A 26,018-nucleotide genomic window follows, 5' to 3' on the forward strand; every position below is an offset into this window, starting at 1 on the left:
GTAAGGGAACTCTCTATAAAGATATCCAAGAGAGCATTCCAAGCTCTCCTTGGTTCCACACAAAAAAATTGTCTAAGAGATTAATCTCAAACATTAGTAGACTACGAATCGGCCACTATTGCACTAATAGCCACCTTTTTAAAATTAATATTGTAGGAAGTCCATGGTGTGAATGTGGTTTGGACCATAAGACTCCAGACCATATATTCTTTGGCTGTCCAATAAGGGACAAGCATAATATGTACTCCTCCTTAAAAAAATATCCTTACCCTATTAACATAGCATCACTCCTCTCCATCCTTGATCCTGAAATTATCCACCATATAGGAAGCTTCCTCTCAAAAAATACGATAAATTTTTAGTTTTTTTTTCAAAAATGTTTTTTGATTTTTATTCATCTAAATTGTACTCTTGGCAGAAATCATCCTTCTTAGGATGGATTGCCTAAATATAAAAAAAAAAATGAAAAAAAACATAGTACCAATACTCGCCACTAGATGTCGTTAAGTGTCACAATACACAATAATAATTGAAATGCAAAAAAGCGTAAGTTTGCTTAGGTTGCGCACTTTGCGACTATTCTAGTCTAGAAATATAGTTAAGGGCAGAAAAATTAAAACTGGTTTTGCCCTTGGAACAAACTGAAAAAATCGTTATGGCCCGAAGGCTTCAAAGTTTGGAGACCCCTGCCTTAGAGTATAAACATATACTTTAAGATTATACCAGTCTCAGATTTGCACCTTGCCTGATTTCATCATTCGTAACCCTGTCATACTGTAATTTTTACAGTTTATTTATTTTAATTCGCAAATACATATTTGTATTCCCATTAGTTTACCAGACAAATCATTATTGGCAGTTGTTGCGTTGACAGAGTAAAGGGTGGGAGAGAAATTTGATGAATGTGTTTGAACATACTTTTTTCTGTTACTGTCTTGCTGATACCTCCCCGATAATCCCCAAAATAGACAACTGCACGTCTTACTGATTACGCCCAACTAAAATCGTAAAAATCGAGGTCTCGTATTCCCAATTTGCGCACTCTGAAACTGAACAGATATTTTTTTGTTTAAAAAAGAGCACCAGAATATTTTTTTTTGTATCACCACCTTTCGCATTTAAAAAAATATTTTTCATATTTTTATCCCGAACGTCCGAAGACACGAAGCGGATAACACTGGGCACTTTGAAGGGTTTTTGGATGGTCCTAGCACCCACAAGAAATAAAATATCAAAATAGCTAAACAATACGGACACGCAAATGATAAATATGCATAATGTTTATAAAAATCACTGCGCTAGTGCTATAATCCAGAGAGAAAATACGAGAATGATGAAAAGTCCGACCGCGCAAAAGTATTGTGTATTAAATTTACCCAATAATATTTTCTTTATTGTATTTTGACTTCAACATTGTTATGTTTTTTGTTATATTAATTAAAATCGGTGAAATTAGAAAATTTGTTTTGTAAAATAATATTTATTTCATAATTAAAGTTTCACTTAAAAATAACAAAATTAGAAATTAAATTACAACGATTTATAAAATAGGAATGGTTTAAAATTCATATTTATATAACACGATACGATACGATACCACATATGAAAAAGATTGACTTCATACAAATCAAACATAATTTAAGTCCAGGAGAATGAGATTAAATTTTTCAATTTTATGAGGTTGAAGAATGATTTTACATTATTTAGAATTTAACTGCGGAAAAAAGCACCTTTATCGTATCGAGTAGTGTTAAATTGATAACAAACAATATTCTACTTGAGTTCAGAAGTCTATTACTCACAATTAAAAGGGCCGTCAGACCTAAAAAAAGATTCAGCTTTAAAGATCTAGGCTTAAAATTACAGGCCCGAAAAGTGAATAACTACATTAACGTAGTATTATTTTAAAGGGCTATTTCTTATGTAAGTAAAATAGCCCTATCAATAGATTACTCCAAAATCTAAGAACACTTATAATATTTATCAAAGCTAATATAATTGTAAATGCTAACATAACTACATTTTTTCCATAGTAAATCCCTGACTTTTAATTGTTTAATTGTTTTAATTAATAATACACCATTATAATGGTTTTTTTAAGTTGCGTTTCGTTCATATTATTTATGTTACATTTTTTTTGAAAGAGACTAGAAAATACATTTTAAAGATTATTTCTAAAATTATTTAGATGAAGTTTAATTGGAATTGTTATAATGTATTTTTGGTTTTGACTAATTTAAAATTTAACCGGCAATAGAAAACAAAGATAGTTTTAATATTTTAATGTCAATCAAAGATTATGGACAGTTATGACTTCACTAAAAATAAAAATAAAAGTTTTACTAGAACTATTCTAATTTCTGACTAAATAATATGTTTCTAATTTGAAGTGAGTATAATATTTTTATGTGCACGCTAATCGTTTTAATAATATGTTGACAGTTATTTTATATTAAAAGAAACATGTACAAAAAATGAGAATTGTTCCTTGTTCATAAACTTATTTTCAGAGTTTTATATTTGAAATGGTAGAAAAAAATATTGATATATATTTGGAACGTAATATATTAACCATGATTTGATTTTTTATTTTAAAACGTAACATTTGTTATAAAAAACTACCGATATTTTTTTTGAACATTTTACATTGATACTCGTTTCAAAATAACATACATAAATTCCACAATAATTTTGCTAATAACAAAAGAGATTGCACATCATTTGATGTTTTTTAGTGCTAGTGAATAACTAATAATATGAATATAATCGAACCATGAAAGAATCTAGTTTTGAAACTTTGGTTGAGTTAAAATAGTTTTGCTAATAACAAAAGAGAGATTAAATCATTTGTGCTTTATTAACGCTAGTCAATAAATCATAATTTTAATAAAATAAAAACGTAAGTGAATCTAGTTTTTTTACTTTGGTTTAGGTAAAATAGTTTTGGTAATTACAAAAGAGAGTACACACCATTTGACGTTTATTGAAACTAGTCATCAACTAGTAATATTTAATAGTTTGGTTTGAAATTTTTGTAAGCTAAATGAATTTAACTTATAACGAATGTTTTCACATAATTTAAAGTTTATTTACGCTAGTAAATAACTAATACTACCACAAATATATGAATTTATGTAGTTTGAAACTTTTGATGGCGGCCTGGTAAGATTTTAAGAATGCATTTATTGAGAGTATATGTTGCAAATATGCAAGCATAATACAATAATGCGTTTGCATTAAATTACATTTATCAAAATGAATGCATATGACGCTACTGCATTAAATTATGAACAGTAAAACATCGTTAATGAATATTCAGTTTTCTCTCATAATTCGAAAAGACTTTATTATTGGCGACCGTTTTATTATATAAAAAAGCAATACAAAATGTATCTTTGTGCCCTTGAATTGACTGATTAAAAAAATATGCAGATAAATTTGTCGAGCTTGGAAATTACCTAATTATAGGTAAATGTTTTTAAAATTTTAATTACCTTTTAAATACGTGCATGCACAATGGATTAATTGGATGAATTAAGATCGCTAAATTAATTTATAGCTTCTAACTCTTTTTAATGACCTATTTGATTTCGTATTTTTGAGCATTGCAAAAAATGTTAGTAAAAAATTCGTTAATAATTTATATTTTTTACGTACAGCAAAAGAAGATTTCATAATCCAAGAATATTAATTTAAATAAAGATTCTCATTAATTCAGCTATGCGAAATCTATAAAAAGTACCGACAAATAAAGGTGAGTGGAATTTTTACCTGCTTGAGAATATGTATTTAGCTTTTAGAGTAACAACTTAATAGAGTCGCCCATACAGAAGAAAACCAATGTTTGATTATTGACCACGAACTATTCGTCCCTTGCACGTTTATAGTTAAACGAAAAATCAAACTAAAACTGATTAAAAAATTTGGATTGCTTTTGTTCTATGCTATAAAGCTTAAGGGCTTCTCTAAAAAATTATTACTCTGGGGTTTAGCTAGTAATTATATACAATATTCACAGTAATATAATATGTACTTCTTTTAAGCGTGTTCTGGTTTATATTTAACGATAGTTACTCTTATTCCAAATCTAACATAGCCACAGATCTAGTAAAACACTTAAATTATGAATATAGGTACAATTACAATTATAACATGACGTGAATTACACAGCCATTTCCTCCACTATTTCCTGTATGCTTACGTATGATCCCGTCATGAATCCGATTATGCCGAATACGATAAGGAACACGTTTTTGTACAGCTTCCAGTTGAAACTTGAGTATCCTTTCACTTCGATTTCGTCCCAGAAGGTGACCAGCTCGATTATAGCGGGGAACATAAGTCCGAGAGTCGACAGGCAAACGGCTCCGATGAGGGAGATGAACGGGCCGAGGTTGGGGATGGCCACTGCGATCACGACGGTGGAGACGATTATGGCGATCCTCACTGCAGTCTCCATTCGCGCCCGCTTGGCTTCGGCGATCCTCGGGCCCAGCTCTTTCCATATTATTTCCATCGGCACATAGAACTGAAGGCTGTAGGTGAAGAATATTGCGACCGCGATCATGATCTTAACGCTTTGTGCCAATCTAAAATAAAAGAAAGCATTTCAAAAAAATCGCATCTGCTTTGAATTAAATTAGAACCACAAGTAAAATGGCCAAAACAATAAATCAAAAATAAATAACACCGCAACTTTTCCATCTACGAGATTTTTCTCAATGTTTACAATTGTGTACTTCCAAAACTGACAACCTAGATACTAACTTTTGAATATTTTATTTACAGACTAAGATAATTAGGTATCATAGAAAGATATTTTTTCCAACATACGTACAAGTATTATACATAATTTTTTAAAATATATAATTGTAAATAAATTTCAAAATAAGAAATGAATCGTCATTGTGCAATGTGTTATCATGATGTCTGTGTGTATTTATTATAGGTAAATGAAACTAATTTTAAAATGCATACATAAAATTCCAGCGTATTATCTAGAATTATAGAATATTGCCTGTTTTTTTATATGTTGATATGTCATGTATTTTTTATAATGTTTTTGTTTTGTAAATATGTATGGTAATATTGATTGTTAAAGTGTTATACACATATTCGTCCCAACTCAACACTGGACTTTGGTTCCATAGAGTTGGGATTTGTGTCTCAAGTAAATACAACATAAATATATTGTACATATTATAAAAAAAACAGAAAAATTGCATTTTGTTTTTAAAAATATATATGAGTAGATACATATTACAGAAATATAAAAAAATCGCTTGATGCAATGTAAAAATACAATATGTTTCGCATATGAAATAAATTCCCATAGCAATATCGCGGACTACGGATTAGATGTCCTCCCACTTGACGATAACTAATTTTGATTCATTTTCTGACGCGGTTTATCGCTTACATTTTTAATCTAATAAAATGAACAAATTAGAATGATACTGAAACAGCTACTGAGGCGCTTTTTGCAAAAGTATTATATTATCCATAGAAAAATAAATGTAAAAAATCCACGGGAAAACTTATCTGTAAAATCATTGTGAATAAATTGTTGGTATATCAAATAAGCTAACATAATATTTATATTCAATCGCCGCATTTAAAAAATAAAGAAATTCTTATTAAGTAAAAATTATTCGCTTGACATGCTTATGGTTAACTATTTAAAAATACAATGCTGTCGAACATATAAATTATTTTTTAACAACTTACAGTTCATCTTTGGGCAAATTGAGTGTGATGCTTCCTTCAGTCGCGTCTCCATATCGCCAATAACCGGAAAAGCCAGTGAGAGCATACATACAGACGACGATTGCCATGCCAAAGTTCAGCACTCCAGGGCATCCGATGAAATGGGTAGGAGATTTCATATTGTTTTCTAAGGGCATGACCACACCGATACCTTCCAGTGCAAAGATAGCAGTTCCGAAGAAGAGCGGCAGTTGTTTGAAGGAAGCGAAGTTCGGTCGAACCTCGATCGGCGGCAGATCGGTCAAGATATAGGAGAATGTTATTCCGACCCCAACACCGATCAGGACATTTGCCAACATCGAGAACGGGGCGAGATATTTGAGCTTCTTGATCATGTTCATGCCGATGAGGAACGGTAGAAGCATCAACATGTACACCCTGATGTTCCAGTCGGAGTCGGTATAGTGGTCGATCACTTGCTTGAGATTTTTCCCAACAAATACGATGTATACACAGCAGCATCCTAGCAGGTCAGTCACCAGAAAGACGTTGATCATCGCCCTGGAAGACGCAAATAATTTAATTAAAATAATGAATGTTTCAATTTTGACACAAATTCATTGACAATCACACGGTTTTTTTTTATGAAATAGGCATTCATTAACAATTTTTCGAGAAGTTTTAAATGGTATTCTCGACGCATTTTTAATAAAAATGTTATTATAACCTATAAAAAGTCTAGATTGCAAGAAGTGTTTTTGGTAAAACAATTTATGGGCGCAACGCAACTAATAAGAAAGTTTAGTACAACCAGAAATTTTATTTTAAAAATGTATATTTAAGGGTGAGACTCTTCCAAAACGTACGAACAAAATCGTTACATTTTAAACACATTTAAAGTACCTACACGCACCTGTCGTCATTTTTACCAAAATGGTTTGTAAATAATAAACGTCAGTTTGAAAAGAAATCCATCGGTTTTGGAGAAGTGGAGTCAAAATCGGACGACACTTTTTTTTTGGCTTATGCATAATTAAACAACTTCAACATACCGCACACCGCATCTGAGGGTATAAGTATTCATGTTTCATCTACCCATATTATATAAAGAAACATTGCCCTTTATCGAACACGAGCAATGCGCAGAAAGAAGATAATCCAAAAGTGCGTAATGTGTGTTTCATTAGATTGAGTAAAAGAGGTGTAATTATTTTACTGACTGGTATTAAATTAAACAGAAAAAAAAAGTCTCCAAAACTTAAATACTCGTAGTACAGTTATATAAAAAATAAACAAAATATGCTTATTGTTTTTACTTACTTCGCAAGACGTGAATATTTGCGCACAAATGGTCTTCCTCCGAGAAAAGCAGTTTCTGCGGTTTCCGCGAAACCCAATGACGGGATTCGATTCCTCCTGCATAGCTCATGAGCCGATCTCACCAGTATGTGAACACAGTAGGTACAGATAGCACCAACCAACAGCGTCAAGACGAATCCAACGGCCAAGCCAGCATTCTTGATAGCTAGAGGCATGGCGAGTATTCCGCTGCCAAGCGATCCCTTCAATAAATGGATGAAAGTTTCCATGTCGCTGAAATTTAAATGGAATTAATGTCAACAGTTAGAACTCGATGTAAAAATTAATTCGATTTAACATGAAATGTAGGGATAAACCTGTCCAAAACCGCATATGGGGCAAAAATGTACAGGACCGGAATCTTCTTTCAAAATTTAAATGTTTCCGCAGACTCTCGGTCTCGCGGCAGATCGTAATATCGACAGTCGGTGAGAAAAAAAACTGTCATTTCATAACTGTGCACTGGGGATTCCTTTTTTGGTGTCCTGATACTGTTTTAAAGATATTGAAATAGTCAATAGTAAATATTGTTTACTTCGCAGTTGAGTGACACATAATGCCACAACTTAACTAAAAACTAGAACTCTTCTGGTGTCTCAAGTTTATATTATGAAAATCCACTGTCATTGCATGACTGATAAACAAACTATGGTGAAAGTAATACGTATGATAAATAGTTACGCCATCTCCGTATAAATATTGTGGCTTATCCAGAATAAGGTAAAAATAACCTACATTTAATTAACATTAGCCATCAAAATTATACTTCACTAAATTCCTTTAGCAAAAGCAAGAGCAACAAAAAGCAACATTCGCTTGTATTGTATTGAAGAATATGGAACAACCCATTATAATTAAGGTTGCGTGCAATGTACTAAGTGTGCAGAATAGGCTCACAAAGATTGTACGGGTCGGGAGCTTAGAGCTAGATGAGTTTTGATGTAACCTTTGCTTGTTAATCTCGGAGGAAATATCAGAATGTATATGGTATACGGCTTTGTACACCCCCTGGGGAAAATCGTAAAAATGAATGGTTACGTATTTTTTAAACAGTAAATTTGTTATTAAGATTTCCCAAAACTTTTTTATTGAATTATGTTTGTCATTAAAGTATTTTGTAAATCAATCAATCTAAAGTACTGTTTTATTTATTTTAAGAGTAATAACCTTAGCTAAACGGTTTTGGTCAATCTTTCTCTACATAATTTCTTATTTCTCCCATTCGTAAATATGTAGAAATAAAAAAACTAATTTCCATGTCATTGATTAAGCATAGAGTGCGATATTTTCGTTACATCGAGGTAAGATGATTAGTTTTGCGCTTCGGGAGTCAGTCGGGTGAAATATTGAGACATTAAAACAAAATAATAAATACACGCATCATCTCAACATAATATTATAAAATAAGTACCAATCCAAAAAGGTATTGATAATTTTCGAAAAGCATATTATGATGGCTTGCGCGTCCAGATTGTATCGTATTGTAAACTCGAGACAAGATCTGGACTTTTTTGGTGTAAGTCTTTATAGTTTTAAAAATTCACTAAGATAGACCGGATCTTGTCTTGAGGTAGTAATTTTTTTTTGTCCTAACTTTAATTTTATTTAGTTGTATTTTATTTTATTAGTGCCTGTATTTATTATAAGAAATTGTATTTACCATCGTTAGAATGGACTGCATAAGTCAGTCAAATAAATAAATAAATAATTATTTGTTTTATTATTAATTTAACACTGCATATAAGTCGTTAGTAATTTTACATTTATTTTGATCAAAGTTAAATTTAAAACCATGTTACAAAAACTCGGGACCTCTGTGAAATGCATAAGTAAGCTGGAAATTGTTTAGGCTGAACACAACCATGAATGACACAAAAATAAATTAGTTTTCTTTTAAAAAATACTTAATAAAATGTATTTGAAATAAAAACATATTTTCTTAACGCAAAATGCATTGCCCTATGCACTTAAATGTGTGAAAATTAAAATAAATAATACGCCTACGTTATTCTCATTACATTTTTATTATTTTAATTAAATTAATTGAACATAGATCAATTAACCCTACACATTTATTTTTAGCCAATACTGAAACCAAAATCAACGACTTATTAAATTAATCCGCTAGGTGGCAGTAATGCATAGCGTGTTATCATGTTGTTCAACAAACAAAAGATCATCGTTGCATTTCAATAATGCAATCCAACATTACGAGTTATAAAAAAATAATGTAATAATATTCATACACAAAAAATAAAAACATCACAAGTAAATTGGAGCACAGTTTGCGTTTTGTTTTGAAGTGTAATATTTTGCTTTACTAATTTCACAAAGCAAACAACATCTCCAACAAGATCACAAGCAAGCTTCCATTAAAATTTAACAGATGTCAGTAACCACGGTGATATATTTTAATTATTTTTTAAAAATGATGAAATGTACGATTTCACGTAAATGTACCGATGTAAAAAAAATCTCAATGAAAAAAAGAAAAAAATCAAACTAAACAAAAATATTTTAAAATGTCACGTGTTTTCCCATTCAGGGGTACATTATAAATTCTATTTATTATGTTTTCTTGAGAAGAATATTTCTGGGATTTTTTTAATTGGCTTTAGTATTGTTAAGATTTTTCTAATTATTTTGTTTATGTTATAGCTGTAAAAATCCCAAATAAAATAAAATAAAATAAATAAAATAAGAATAAAATAAATAGGATTTATAAAATATTTTGATTGTTTTTAACAATGTGATAGAACATATTTATTGCTATTTTACATAAATAGTTATTGTACTTATATTTAGTTTATATTTCTCAGAACTTAATTATTAAATTATGTCGATGACATACTTTAATGCCGTCAAAGTATTCGTTAATTTAAGATCGTTTTTCCAAAATATATTACAATAGTAATAAATCATAGGGTTTAGGGAGATTTCTAGATTTTCCTTATCAAAGGAGTTCTATCCGCATTCAATGCTGCATAGGGCGCTGCATTGGTCAAATAAATATAGCACATCTTTACTGTTTGTTATACGAAGATAAGGTGATTAGTCTTACGGTTACTCCGTCGGTAACTTTGTGGTACCGTGGCTAGTGTGGCAGACCTACGGATCAGAGCTCCGAGGTTCGAACCCAACTCAAACACAACTTGATTCCCGTTTTCAGATAGTTAGTTATTTACGACTCGTTGAAAATGTCCCCGAAATTGAGATATTTGGGTGAATCATAAGAACGTTAATATAACAAAAAAAAAAAAAAAATGGCATATTCACAAAACATTTCAATATGTATTTTTGACTTTTTTTACATCGATAAGCTTTTACTTAAATAAACGCCCCACAGAGGGAGAAAACCCACACCACCCTCAGCTGTTATAGAGTCCTGGGGGACTCTGTCAGCCACGCTATTTTAACGCATACTTTTTTTCCAAGTTACTTTATTTTAGAAGAAAAGTACGTGCAATAAATAAATATACACGACTTCTTTACCCCAGTCTCCCTCAATGCCTCCGTTACAACTTGATTAAATAGAAAAAAAAACAGTATTTTCTAATAAAACATTACAAATTACAAAGTTACGTATGACTGCCTCTGGTAAGATTAGAACTTTGCGCCCCCCAAGACATATTTTCTAGAAAGAGAAATATAAAAGAAGCCTGTGGCTCTGCAAAGTGCTCGCCCCTGAAGGTTGCACCGCTGGCAGCCGTCCGTCTTGCCAGCCCCTAGCTACGACGCTGGTTGCTATATTAACATACTACAACAGAGACGATGAACATTTTGGAGAAGAGAACAAAGAAATCTAGGCATCTACTAAATGTGTTTTTACAATAAAATATTTCATAGTCCTTGGACTGGCACCCGAAGAGTAAGACTGATCTTCTTACGTTTTTGTAACCAAAAACTATCAAGATGCGCTGCGATTGGTGTAAAATTACACTTCCCTATGCACCAGAGGTGCGGTAAGTGAATGATGATGAATATAACACAGTATGTAAAGTGGCCACTCAAACCAGCCAATAAAAGGTCAAAAGCCCTGTAGATGCCTAGATTTCTATATTTCCTCCTCTAAAATGTTCTTCATCTCTGTCGTTTTATGTTCATATAAATAGCTCCCTCGAGGGTTGAATCCAGTTCATGCCTACAATAATTTGAACGGACTCAAAACCTTGTCAAGTTCCTGTAGACAATATGAACGTAGTTATCCAGAAAGCAGCCAGTCCACAATTTTGAATAACATGAGATATTGGTGTTATCGGGTGCAGTAAGGTCAATTCTATGTTCTGCTAAAAACACTCAGGCCGCTGTCATATCAAAAACTATTAATATCACCTTCTGAAAATAGTGCTGATCACAAAAACGGCCTTTCTCCATTTGCAAAAAAACACCCCCAGACTAAAAAAAATTTTTAGAATAAATGCTGATTGGAAGATTAATGCCTTCATAAATTTATTTTTCTTAAAAAAATATAATGGGATTTATTCGCAAGTATTAAAGTTACCTATACAAATTCATTAATTTAAAAATACCAGTACTAAGAAAATTTTTATTAATTCAAAATGTCTCCTCATACATGCAAAATAAACATTAGTTATCATTCAAATCTGGCTGTTTTCTGCAAACTGCATATTCTAGGTTGTGTAGTCAGTTAGACTTAAAAAAACAATAAAAAATCATTTAACACCCAATGAAATTATTTTTAAAGTGATTCATAAAACAAATCAATTAAGCGAATCTTTACAATTATTTACCTTAATTTATATATAAAAGAATATGTTCAATACATAATGACACGACTGTCTTTTTTCTGTAAAATGCACATGACATAAAAACTTGTCAAAGTCGTAATAAAATTCTTTTTAGTACAAAAAAAAACGAATGGATATATTATTTATATTTTTTCTTAATAAAAAAACATTTAAACTGTATTTAGATTTGATTATTCACTCTTTTTACAAAAGCGCTGTTATCTAAGTGTCACTATTCTAAGGCTGGCTGCTTTCTGCATTCATACATTCATATGATCCTACATCTAAATTTAACTGCATATCCGAAACCACTGTGTTTTTTAATACATCATCTCATTTTAACACACAAAGAAATATTTAAATTACTGAAAACTTCATTTTTATCTGAAACTTTGCCATGTGCTCTAGTTTCGTCGAGATCGATTTTTTTTGTCAGTTTTGGCTGAAACCGAAACCAAACCAGAAGCATCGGCTTGTCACCTATTACTCCGTAAATTAATCGATTAAACAATCAATAATAAAATAATATGTAAAATACCTAGTCGGATGCGAAAGGATTCGATTGTCAAATGGATTATAGTCCTCATCAGCTTCCGGATCACGGAACCTGGTTTCCACCAGTGGAATTGTGGAACCAGCTTCTTGAGTCATGGCTCCGCCGCTTTTGTCACATTTGTACCTGAAAGCACACATAGCTTAAACTATTTTTTGTAATTTTTTTCAAAATTCTTATTAAAAATGTACTATTGAAAAGAATTTAAACCTGTTTTAAAAAAAAACTCATGTTTGAAGCATTAACTTTATGTTTATTCACTTTAATAAAATAAATGTTAAACAATTTTGTTTTTATTACAATATTTTGAGTTTGTCCAAATGTTTGAAGACAAAATACTAGATTTTACCCTCTAGGGTAAAATCCAGTATTTAGTCTTAGTATTTAAATTAAGAAATTTCAACAGAGATGGAAAACATTTTAGAAAAATAAATAAATAAATAAAAATATGTCTAGGAATTTACAGGGCTTATGACATGTCGTTGGCTGGGTTAAGTGGCCACTTTATACACTGTATAATATTCACCATTTTGCATTTGCTTTAAATATATCCATATTTCTTCAATTGTTCCATCCGTTAATTTTAGTGAAGTTCAAGAGCTGAAACCTTTATTGTTGTAAAATTTGTAAAATCAACAGATGGAAGAATTGTTAAAATATAAATTTTAAAACATAGGTAAAATGGAGAATGTTCATCATTCCCTTTCTGCAACCTAATGGTGCATAGGGCACTGTATTGGTGCACCAATAGCAGCGTATCTTGATCATTTATGTTACATGAAAGTAAGATGATCAGTCTTACGCTTCAGGTGCCAGTCCAGGGACTATGAAATATTCTAGTGTGATAACAGCCTTATATATAAATATTTCATGTCAACCATGTCGGAAATCGAACCTGAGACTTCTTGCATGGTAGGCAAACGCTCTGACTATTACACCACGAGGCCGACACGGTGAATGTCACACAGTGTATAAAGTGGCCACTTAATCCACCCAACGACATGCCATAAGCCCTGTAAATGCCTAGACTTTCATATTCCCTTCTCTGAAATGTTCTCCATCTGTGTTATAGTAACGACTGGTTTCAAAATTACACAGGCTTCTGCATCAAAGTATACTTAGTTGACTTATGAATTTGATTCTATTTATTTTTACCGTGCTTACTAAATATTACATCGATACATATGGAGCTAATAAGTCAGCATGCAATGATTTTAATTTTTGTCATCACTGTAAAAATCAAATATGATAGAATTCCTTGATAGAGAAGCTTGCATAGCTTTAAAACCGGTTGGTAGAAAAAAATAAAAATAAGAGGTTAAAAGCGAAGTTTTTATAAATTTATTTTATCACACTCATTTACTATTTTTTACATATTTTTATTCAAACCAATCGACAGGTTATTAAATAAACCATTGTGTATTGGTATAGGTATAAACAGTTGATTAAATTATGATATAAAAAGTATTTTCATAAGTTACATATTGTAAACTACATAATATAATTAAAAATATACAATAAATCATTATAATCTTAAAGAGACAATTGATACATTGCTCCGTCAGCAAGTATCATATTTCGAAAAGTGAGCTATGTAATTATTAGAGCTTTTTTGTAACTCTCTTTGCTGTAGAAATACATCAACCAAGCTATCTTTGGACACTTTATTGTAGCTTAAGCATTCTTGGCTTTGGTGAAAAGAAGTCAGAGTTGGTTCTGTAATTTCCCACAGCAAATACTGTTAGTACGAGTGGCGCGATTTGGAATATTGGTGTTATTCTGAGATATAATATTTTGAGCATCCATCTTACCGGATAAAATTTTAGGTAATACTATTAATGAAGCTAAAGTTCTCCTAAATTACAGGCTCAAAATGTGAAACTATTTCAGACTCTGGAAATAATTACCTAAAGTATTGATGAAATTGTTTCGATGGGTAATATCGTTTTAAGAAAGTTGTGTTGCATGGATTCGATTCGCTTTTAATGGATATCGTAGACGGGACACCATATTATTGAATTAAACTCTAATATGCTCCCGACTCCGGATTTATAAAGAATCTTACAACGACTGAGCTTTTAAATGGTTTTTACATTCGTAGTTTTGGTAGTTTTTTGTTTGTTTAATAGTCGATAAGATGATCGTATTTTAGTCTGGAAATTGGTGTGATCTAGTGTAATAATGATTTTATTATGGAAAATGTTCATATTTTTTATGTACATCCTCAAATTGTACGGATCGAGAAGAAAAAAATAATAATTTAAGGCAACGAACCTTGTTCCTTTTTGTATATAAATAGGATATATATATATATATATATTATAAACTGTATAAATAATAAATATTATAATTAGAATGTAAAAATCCGAGGTAAAAAATAAAAACACATGTAAATTAATAAGGAAAGGGAGAATGATATTAGTTGAAACAAGAAGAAACTAGACCTGAAAGCAGATCCAAATTGACATATTCCGAAGAAACACAAGCGGACACAACAAGAACGAAGAACTTGCAAAGAATATCAGATATGAAGGTCCTCAGATCGATTACCGGAAACACTCTGCGCGACTGGATCAGAAATGACTGTATGTGGAAAATGGGTGAAATCGAAGATATAGCGCACTAGAGCAGATCCCGTAGAAGATCTTGGAGAGAACATACATATAAATAGAATGAGCGGTGAAAGACTGGTGTCCATAGCAGCTAAAGAATTGCCTTCCGGACGGCGCTCGCCTGGAAGACCCCCTAAGCGATGGAAGGAAAGTTGGGCCTCATCACGGAAAACTGAATAACATTTACCGAGTCCCATGCCCCGTGACTTTGACAAATTACTTCTTTTAAAATGAGAAAGTAAAAATATTACAATAAAGTTATAACTCGCGCGTGTTTCAATCTAGACTTATTGACAATATTCCCAAAAAATTGTAAAAATGTGAGTGACAAACATTGGTAATAATTGAGAATATTACGCATGTAACGGATCACTTAACAAGACAATGGCACGTGACATAAACACTGCAATTTTTTTGACATATTCCCCTTCAAAAAATGTTTATCTGTTACATTAACAATATTTTTCAAAAACTGATGGTAGTCTGGAAAGATTTATCAATGCTTAAATGATATTTTACTTACTTTACAGTTGCTAGTTCAGTCCTGACCCCATTTCTACGGCTGCCCATTTCAACGATCGATGCCTTTTCATTCATCTGTAACAGTCAAAATAAAAATGGTTAAAATTATGCGCGTGTTATACAAACAGTATGCGTGCTCTTCGTCAAGTTAACATTTTGGATTTATGTAGCACTAACATTTTTTTTCTTATGGAAAAAACAAATAAGTGTTCTTATGATTTAAATTTGTTGCAACAGAGAGGAAAAACGCTTTTAAGGGGAGAATATGAAAGTTATTATTTTTATTTTGGATAACTTATAGAGCCCTATTTTTGTCATATAATACATCAAGAGCGATTTACAAAATAATACTCAAGAAAAATAAATTTAATTGAAACATTAAAATTTGTAATTTAAGTGAAACAATTTTGTTATCACATGCTACGGATTTATTCAAATGATTAAGAGAACAAGTGATTTTTAAGTTTTGTCCGAAACATCACTTCACTGTCACAGCCTCGCACCTCTGCTGGGAGAGCATTCCATGCCATAGGGCCTGCGACTGCAAATGCGCGTTCACCGAACTCAGTGCGCTGTTTGCGTGAAGGTATAATAACTTTATGTCTCGCCGTTGACGTAGCTGATCTAAGCGTAAGACGCCTGTCAGCTAGTTCATCTGGAGTTTACAGGGCTTAAGACCTGTAATTAGCTGGTTAAAGTGTCCCCTTTTACACACTGTGTAACATTCATCATTCTGCCCATGTATAAACATCCACCTCATTCGGCTAAACAGTAGGTAGATTGGTTCAGCTGGATGAATCTCACCCGCATGATAAAGGTTTCAGCTCTTTTACTTCACAAAAGCCAACAGATGGTAGACTTGAGGAAATTTGGATGTTTAAACATGGGCAGAATGGTGAATGTTACACAGTGTGTAAAATGGCTACTTAAACCAGCCAATGATCGGTCATAAATCCTGTAAATGCCTAGACTTCCATATTCCCATCTCAAAAGTGTTTTCCCTCTATGTTGCAACTAATTTAGATCTAAATAACTCCCTAGGGAGAAAATCCAACCAGTCTGCAAACATTTGGACGCACTCAAAAACATTGTTCTTATAATTTACCCAAAAAATTTCATTTTTGGTGGCCATTTTTAACGAGTTGTAAATAACTTACTATTAGAAAATGGAAATCAAATCGGGGTAGAGTGGGGTTCGAACCTCGGACCTCTGATCCTTGAGTCTACAACACTAGCCACGGGACGACAACCCGGTTCAAATTTGTGGATCATTTTAATGTAAAATATTTTTGAGAATTAAAATTCACTTTGTATTGTGAACCACTTTATTTGTTTACACAACCGACTAGCTTCGGCAAAAAGACGTTGCCCTTTTTAGGGTTATTTAAGTGCAGTTTGGTCTAAGATTTATTATAAGATAGTACCCAAAATCATATGTTAAACAAATAAACCAGTAAAAAGTTTAAAATAGCCCCCCCTGCACAATTAGCTAATATTGAGATGTACCTATTTACCTAAATGCCACAGAAATAACCCTGAAGAGAGGGTAACGTGTTGTTGCCGAAATTAGTGGGTTATAAACAAATAACATAAATAAGAGAATAAATTTTAAATTCTCAAATATATTATAAAATTTGAAATATGTTCGAATCAGTGAAAATTATTATTTCGTACATACCTAAACATATGATTGAAAATGTTCAACGAAAATTTTTGAAACGCTTTGTACTTACAATCAATCTGCAAAACAAAATGGATTTTTTACCCTTGAAAAAAGACGAACTGTATCTGAATTATTCTATTTACATAAATTATTAAATATTAAAGTAGACTCTTTTAACCTATTCTCCAAAATAAATCTTAATGTCCCCCTTTTGCGTGACAAGAAATAAGTATTTATTCCATCAGCCAGTCTGTAGCACTAACTATGTGCAACACTCTTTCCTCTATCGTTCTTGCTCTAATAATGATGTTTTTGTTCATCTTTTGCTATATTTTACATACCCCTTAATTTATTTTTGAATAAATTAAGACTTATTATTTCTGGCTGCGATACGATCCCACTTACTATTTAATGATGCACACTCCTGAACACTTACTCGCACACTAATACACATAAACAAACATCTACACTTATTCTCATACAAATACACATAATAACACCCTTTGGTTGTAACACAATTTAATAATATGCATGATTTTTATTTAGAAACTTTGCTGGTCTGTCTTTAAACTGTATTTAAAAAAAAAAAGTTATTATATCACTGTCGTCTGTTTGTTTCTTTAAAATAAATAAATTAATAAATAAAAGTAACATGTGAAACCGACAATTTATACTTATTTCGTGTTTTCTTTTAATTTTAGTTGTGTCATTTTCAAGTTGAAGCTAGTTAGAACATATTAAATAAAAACTCAAGTTCAGAATCATGGGTTCTTACCTTCTTGTATGTAAAGTAAAATAAATTACAACAGGGACCTGTCATTAAAAAAAATAATTTGTTTTCAGGCGTTGCCTAGTATGTGAAATAATTCAGTCAGATGAATCCTTTCTCAACAATAAAGGTTTCAGCTCTTTAACTTCACTAAAATCAACAAATGGAAGAATTGAAGAAATATGGATGTTCAAACATAGGCAAAATGGTGAATGTTACACGGTGTGTAAAGTGGCTATTTAAACCAGCCAATGACAGGTCATAAGCCCTGTAAATGCCTTGACTTCCATAATCCCTTATTTAAGGTATTCTCCATCCCTGTTGTAATTTGTTAATCTTAATGACTCCCGAGGGGGTGAAATCCAGTCTTTTGTCTACGAACATTTGGACAAACTCAAATATTGTAAAGTAAAATAGTTTAAAGTATACGTAATACACTATCAGCATGATGTCAAACATAAAAATACATAGTTGGTTCGTAATTTAATCTGAATCGTAGCTTAATGCTTGCAAGACGCGTCCCTCAGCGCAGTGACAAAGCGAAGAGTTTCATCGTGTGTGACCTCCACGTTCACCGCGGAACTGCGGAGGAACTGGCGGTACTATTTAGGAAGCGTGGAACAAATTTTTTGCGGGTTGCCCATAGCAAAATTTGTAGGTACGCGTATTTGGACTGTCTAGGTACTGCAGTAACTCTGGTATTACGTTCCCGGCTGAACGAGTGAAGCCTGGGAAGTTAAAAAACACGCTTTTCTGAACCACCGCAAGTTGAACCCACCACCCCTGTTCTAGCACTTGCTACCAATGCTGAAAACGCCTTGAATATTACATTATTGTTCATCTATACTATATATTTATGTATCAGAAGAAATTTCTGAGATATCTTCAGATACTATCCGTGGTTATACCTGTCAGACTTCTTACTGGGAATGCTTGGCTACCGTTGTTTTTTTATTTATTTAAATCTTAAAATAGGGCACACATATCATACATATTGTTATGTGTGTTCTAATAATAACATTGCAAATATATTTAATTTATAAATTGTTTATCACATATGTCTTGACCATTATTTTAAATTTTGATATGTTTTTTTCTTCATAAATATTTTTTTCCATTTCGTAATACTTATTAATTGCTTTAAATAAAATTGAATTTTGTGACTTTGCCCTTTTCCTAAATGGAAGTCTAATTTTGTTCTTTTCTCTAGTATTGTGATCGTGTTCATGCTGGTTCCGATCATTTTTTTTCCAAAATTCTGTTTTTTTATTAGAGTTTATAATTTTATGAACAAATGTCATTGTATTGTAAAATATTCTTTGTTTATATGTTAATAATTTCATTTCATTTACCATCGACTTTACCCTCGTATATCTGTTTTTTTCAAAATGATTCTAAAGGCTTTATTTTGTAATACATTTAGTTTATCTATGTTTTCTTTGTTTGATAAAAATAAAATGCTACTACAGTAGTTAACGTGTGGTTCAATAATTGCTTTGTAAATAGTTTCGCAGGAGTCCTTATCAATAAATCTTCTGATCCTTCCCAAAATTGATATTTTTTTTGCAATCTTATTTATTACCATCTTAGCGTTTTGGTGAAATGTAAGTTTTGAATCCAACATTACACCTAAATATTTAATTTCAGTGACTTCATTAAGTTTTTCATTTTCTATTACAATTGATGGTGTAATTTCTATTCTTTTGTTTCCTATATTCATATATTTAGTTTTGTTAACATTTAATTTTAATTTATTATTTTTTAGCCACAGTGATACACTATTAAGATCATGATTTAGTCTGTCCATAATTGTTTTATAATTTTCTCCCGATATATATATTAAGGCATCGTCTGCAAAGAGTCTTATTTTTGAATATTTTAATGTTTCGACAAAGAAAGGAGTAAAGAAGAAATGCACGTTTGCTAATGTATTTTTTCCGATTAATCCGTGGTATTACAATCAACATAAGTGTAATGGAGAGTATTTTTCTTTATGTTCCTAATAAGTATCTTGGACATAGGCAGCTTAAACTGTTTTATCTTTCTGGTTGCAGAACCAACCTGCCAATGGTAATGCCAATGTCATACTGTTTTATTTGTTTAAGTTACGTTTAAAAAAATTGTCGTTTGATTTGAGAACTTTGAAGTTTTATAAAGTCATTTTTAATGAATAAAATTATTCATTAAAAATATAAATACAATACAAATTCGCAATTTTTTCCATACATGGTGTCATGTCCGCCTCGTGGTCAAATAATCAGCACGTTTTCCTATAATTCCCGACATGGTTGATACGAAGTATTTATTTACAAATGTGTTTTCTCCAGAACTTTTCATAGTCCTAGGACTGGCAACTGAAGCGTAAGACTGATCATTTTACCTTCATGTAACAACAATGATCAAGATGCGCCGCGATTGGTGTACCAATGCAGTGCCCTATGCACCATTAGGTGCGGAAAGGTAACGACGATGGTGATGTATCTTCTACGCATTCTCCACTTATTTATCACTTTGTTGTAGCAAAGAAAAGAAAACAAATTGAAAACTTTTCATCGGGGCTTTTAAAATTGAGAAAAACGAGAAATACAAATAATTTGCTTGTGACTAAGAGTAACAACTTATTTTATTTTTATTTAGGAAAAAAACCAGTTGTGAGAAAAAAATATGAAAAATAGTATCCAGTTAAAGTTTTTCACAGATATAATGAGAGAACATGTTACACAGTAAAGAGATTTTTTTTTTTAATAAGACCAGAGATAAAAAGAGTAAGAAGGGATGAGGAAATAGAGTGGAGGAGTGGAGAAGAGGGATTTTTATAATATAGATGACCGATTTAAGCACATAAGGGTTATGATTCATAGCTCCCCTCTTGAATAATAGCCCTTAATGTAAGTGAATTTGCATGTTCGCAGTTTTATGAAAGGCCTTATAGAGGGTTAATTACGGTTTGAAAGTTTATAACTGTACTCCGATTTCAGTTTAATTAATAAATAATAATACCAATTTAAAAAAAAACGGAATCACGCAGGGATCAGAAAGTACTTCATCTTATTTGGAATGTCAGACGAGAATATTGTGCCGCCGTCATCAATTATTCTAATGTTCTCATATAATGGTGCGTAGAGCACTGCGTTTATACAACCGCAGGCCTTTTTACTAATTGTTAAATAACATTATTCTGTTATGTAAAGCGATAATTCATGTACATGAACAATATAATAATATATATTATATTATTATGTAGGATTCGTTTGATTATGCTATGAATGTCTGTGTCCAGGTGGATTATGAAAATTACGCCGTCTGAAATAGAACCAGAACTCTAGACAAGAATTTATGACTCTTGGCTGCTCTCAGGTAAAACCCCTAAAAAAGGTAAACGAGAATCAGAGTCGGCCACCTCGATGTGGCGCGTTTACCGACCATGCTTGAGGTTTCGGGCTAGATTTCTGATAGTCGATATGAAGTACTGAATTGAATGTAGTTTAAAACTGCAAAATGTCGTTGTCCCTGAAGACATCGATTACCCTACTTACCATCCTGATCAGAAAAAAACGATACACGTTGCATGTACGTTCCTTATGCATCATGCAACAATACTTCTAAATTCACTAGACTATTGCTTTCGCGGGGTGACTATCTCGAGATAGTTTTCCGGTCCCAAACATGCAGCCATTTTTCTTTACGTGTAATGGGGACATTTTCAACGAGTTATGTTATATTATTTTTTATGTTTTTTTATTATGTTTTGGCAAAGCGGGTTTTGCACATCGAACCTCTGATTCAATGGTGATGAAAATAATCACGTAAACGTGCCGATAACAGGTCATAAGCCCAATTAATGCTTACACTTCATGTGTGTTACCTACATTTGAAGGGTACGCGGTAAAAACGAGCTTATGGCGTTTTTTCGATTTTTGATATATAATGCAATTTTTAAAAATGCAGAATGAGTTTAATAGAATTAAATATTTCAAAATAACATAATGTGATTGAGTATTTTGTAAACTGTACAAAAAATATGGAGTAACGCCTGGTGAAAAACAAAAAAAAATGAGACGATTGTTGTAATAAGCTTGTTTTTGTTTTTTTAAGAATGAAGTTTTTTTATGTTTGTTAAAAGGAGGCGTTTTAGACGTTTTTTTTGTAAAAAAGTTTTTCGTGAAATGAACACATACTATATTAAATACGAACTGAATCCGGCAATGCTTTGCTATTGCTATATTTAAGTACATACTCGTGTATAGATTAAATGAACACAATAGAAATTTGATCTCAATTATTGTATTTAGTCCAAATTAGACATTCTTTTCGACACGTCAATGGTAAATATCTATGGTGTGTTAAAAAAACCCTGTCCCAGTGCCATAATCCAGAGAGAAAATACGTGAATACGTATGTATGAAGAAAAGTCGGACTGCGCTTCCTCTTAAGATTAAACCACAAAAGTCAACAGTCAGAGTTGAGGAAATGTGGATGTTGAAACGTAGGCAGAATGGTTAATATAATACAGTTTGTAAAGTGGCCACTTAAACCAGCCAATGACAGGTTATAAGCCCTGTAAATTGCCATATTCTTTTCTCTTAAAAGCGTTTTACCTCTCTGTTGTAAATTGGTAAGTAAACCGTAAATTGGTTCAGTAGTTATTCAGTCTATCGAAGACACACATACGAACATTGCATAATATATATGCATATAGAAGATAAAAACTCGGTACTCCATAAATAAGGATTTTAATATCCTTTTTACGCTCCTGTAAAAAAACTAATTGTTATCGAGCCCGTTTTTGTCGCGTACCCTTTATTTATCTCCATCTCTGTTGAAGTATCTATCAATGGTAATCAGTTTACCGGCACGCGGAAATAAAGGACACATACACTTTGTCACTTTACAAGTTGGCACGTTGGCCAATCAAATTTCGTCTGTGCTTACCTTCTATTATTAGCTACTATGCTGAGGTTACGCAATAGCTGCTGTGTTTCATCTCGAAATACTCCATATCCGCTAGACGCCACTGTGCGCCCTACCCCCGACACGACAGTACGTGCGCCGCGACACTTGCTATTTTGTAGGCAGGTATCTGTCGCTAATCGGTCGGGGTCAGGTAATTTATACCTGCTGAGCCGAGGTGCTGTCGGATATCCAAACGCGCTTACGCTCGCGTCATTCGGTTAGAAAACGGATGGATTTTGACTCAGGAAATATTGTGTCATGCAATTAAAACGCGTTATTATTTTGATCAATTTTTCACCCCGATTCTTACATGTTTATCGGGAATCGAATCCAGGGCCCGTATTACAATGGGAAGTAAACGAAGTTGTCGTAAATTATCTATGAATATTTTGGACATAATTAATTACGGGCTACGGACGAATGTGCTTTTTTCTTAAGACAATTATTAAAGATAACTCTATATTTATTATACTCTGACAATCGTAAAATTAAAATCTTCTTTGTAAACATATAATTAAACATCCTTCGAATAAAAAATACAAATACAAACATTTTCGACAGTGTTTTTTGTAGACAAGTACTGAATTAAACCCTCTAGGGAGTTGTAAATATTAATATAATACAATAGAGATGAAGAACATTTTAGAGAAGGAAATATAGCTTACATATTTAGGAAATTTCTAGGAAATATAGATATGTTCTTGTCAAATTCAACCCTGGTAGGTCGATAAAGATTTATGCTTTTAACCCCTTTTTCCAGATTTAATTGAAAATTTAAATATCTACAAACACGTGCAGTCCAAAGATTTACATTTAACTGAAAAATGCATGTAAATATAATAAGCCGTTTAGGAGGAGTTTAATATTCATTTATTTATACAGATGGTGCATTATTCCCATTTTTTTCTAATAATTATGTTTTCTTACTATTTTGGATTGTATTAACTAATATTTTTTTTTTCCCTCTTGTTCCCGTTATTCATTGCTTTGCTTATGCATACAAAGGTTTTTCCTAGTGTGTATATTTTGCACAATAGTTATTTTTCACGGGTCTGAGTCAATTCCCTCATTATTTTTTTTCATTTTTGTAACTATGGCCTTTAGAAAGTCAATGTATTTTTCGGAAGTAGCTTCATTTTTTATAACTTCCACTAGGTTTTCAAAAATTTGGCTTATTATTATTAACTAATATTATGTATTGTCAAAAAATCCTCTTTCTTCTTCTTTTATGAATGGTCCCGAATGAGCTTTTTTATAACTTCAGGAAGGATAATATCTTGTTCATGTATTATATGTTTTATTAACAATAAAAAATATAAAAAGGAGTATAGAAGTCTATGTATTTCATAAACCCTTTTAACAAAGTCACCGCCAGCCTAAAATATTGAAATCTTAAAAAAATATCAAACATGTTTTCTTATCATATTGGCTCGAAGATCAAGTGACCAAAAATGCAAAATAAGACAAATAAAAATGTATGTTATTTTTGTGGAAAAACATATAAAGGATAACTCCGGCAACAGGCGGAGCAGGCATATGTGTTAAAAACTACTTGTCAATTCCAGCTCCGCCAATAAGAAAACATCAACTTTAAAAAAAAAAAGTAAATTAATAAGGGTCTACGAAATACTGTCTAGGGAAAAATATTTTTTGTACGTATTAATAGCGTGACGAATATTTTTCAAATATAAATTTTTGAATTTCGAACAAAATTTTGAATTTTGAACAAAACGCTTCTCTTCATTGCGCATTGGCTTCGCCCCTCATGCGTCTCAATTCGATTAAATACCGTCGTATGGACGTATCACGAATCTTGTCACGAGTGTCAAGGCTAATCATGTCGAGTTTTTGTAAAGGCGTATCGTCAACAAGTTTATTTTTAAAATTATAACAGAAAATATTTTTCCACAATACACATAATAATTTTTCAAAATCGATTTGACATATATTATTTATAGCGGTATTCGTAGTACGTAATATTTCCCAATTGGGGGAGTTAGCGGTGAACCTAGACATCGATATTTTTTCCGTCCCTGTTGTGCTGTGTTAAGAATACAACGATTTTATAACTGAAAAACCGCGAAGGGTTGTAATGGGAACTTCCTTCGTCCTTCACGTGGGTCGTCGGTATGTAAATCGTCAATCCACGAATTCGAATTGATTCTTTCCTGTGGACAATTGATACTAATAAATCAAGCGCGGATCGTCAGAGACTGGGATATGTGAATTTATTGTATCATATCTCCAATACGTCACCTCAAATTAATGACTCCACAACGTAACCTTTAGTTAAAAAATAATTTATCAAAATAAATCTTAGACGGTTCTAAAATAATATTTTGACGCTCATTTTGTTCATCTATAGATTGATTTTATCGGCAGAATCTCGAGTGAAGTAATAAATAAACGGACGCAGCAAACTCCGGTGACACTGTCATCAAGCGGAAGCGATACGGTTGGCTGGCCCATATTCTGCAGATGCTTCCAGAGAGCCTTGATCACGCTTGCCTATCTTACCAGGCATCGGGTTCTCGACGTCCGCTGCTGGCTGTTAGTCGGCAGCTTATGTCAGAACTACGGGACGCGAACCTGACTTGGGAGGACGCACAGAAGCTAGCAGCTAACGAAAATACCTGCAGGTACTTTGTGGACACCACATGCTCCAACTGGGGAGCGAATATGACATGATGATGATGACTGATTTTTTAAAATGTACGTAATTATAAATTATGCAGAAAACGTAATTATGCAGAAAGCATCAGGTTGACAATTTTGAAAGAAAATTGATATTGGTGTTATTGGACGCAGTAAGGTCGATTCTATGTTCAGATAAAAACACTCAGGCAGCTTTCATACAAAAAACTGCAATAATCACCTTCTGAAAAAAGTCTTGAAAACAAAAACGGCATTTCTTAATTTGCAGAAAACACCCACAGCACTAAAAAAAACTTACGACATAAATGCTGATGGGAAGATTAATTCCTCCATAAATCTAGTGCTCTGAAAAACATGAATGTGGATAAATAGATGCGAGAGTATTTAAATTTTATAAACTCATTCATTTAAAAATACCCATAATATTCAATGTTTGAATGAGGTATAATTTAATATTAGATCTGTCTATTTTCTGCAA

At 32.2% G+C, this 26,018-nt stretch overlaps 1 protein-coding gene across 1 annotated transcript in view; it reads right to left on the reverse strand.

Moving 5' to 3' along the window:
- Positions 1-1,460: 1,460 nt before the first annotated feature.
- LOC148279058 (proton-coupled amino acid transporter-like protein acs) overlaps positions 1,461-26,018 on the reverse strand; it is a 91,993-nt gene continuing 67,435 nt past the window's right edge. The window contains exons 2-6 of the mRNA XM_088230504.1: positions 15,502-15,575; positions 12,352-12,492; positions 7,027-7,299; positions 5,728-6,267; positions 1,461-4,589 (exon numbers count right to left, since the gene is read on the reverse strand). Coding sequence (XP_088086630.1) covers positions 4,163-4,589; positions 5,728-6,267; positions 7,027-7,299; positions 12,352-12,492; positions 15,502-15,575 — 1,455 coding nt within the window. The 3' untranslated portion in view covers positions 1,461-4,162. The remainder of the gene's footprint in view (positions 4,590-5,727; positions 6,268-7,026; positions 7,300-12,351; positions 12,493-15,501; positions 15,576-26,018) is intronic.

This window comes from Micrasema longulum, unplaced genomic scaffold (assembly GCF_059751315.1).
Source record: "Micrasema longulum isolate JH-2025_06_02 unplaced genomic scaffold, ASM5975131v1 h1tg000774l, whole genome shotgun sequence".
Classification (NCBI taxonomy): domain Eukaryota; kingdom Metazoa; phylum Arthropoda; class Insecta; order Trichoptera; family Brachycentridae; genus Micrasema; species Micrasema longulum.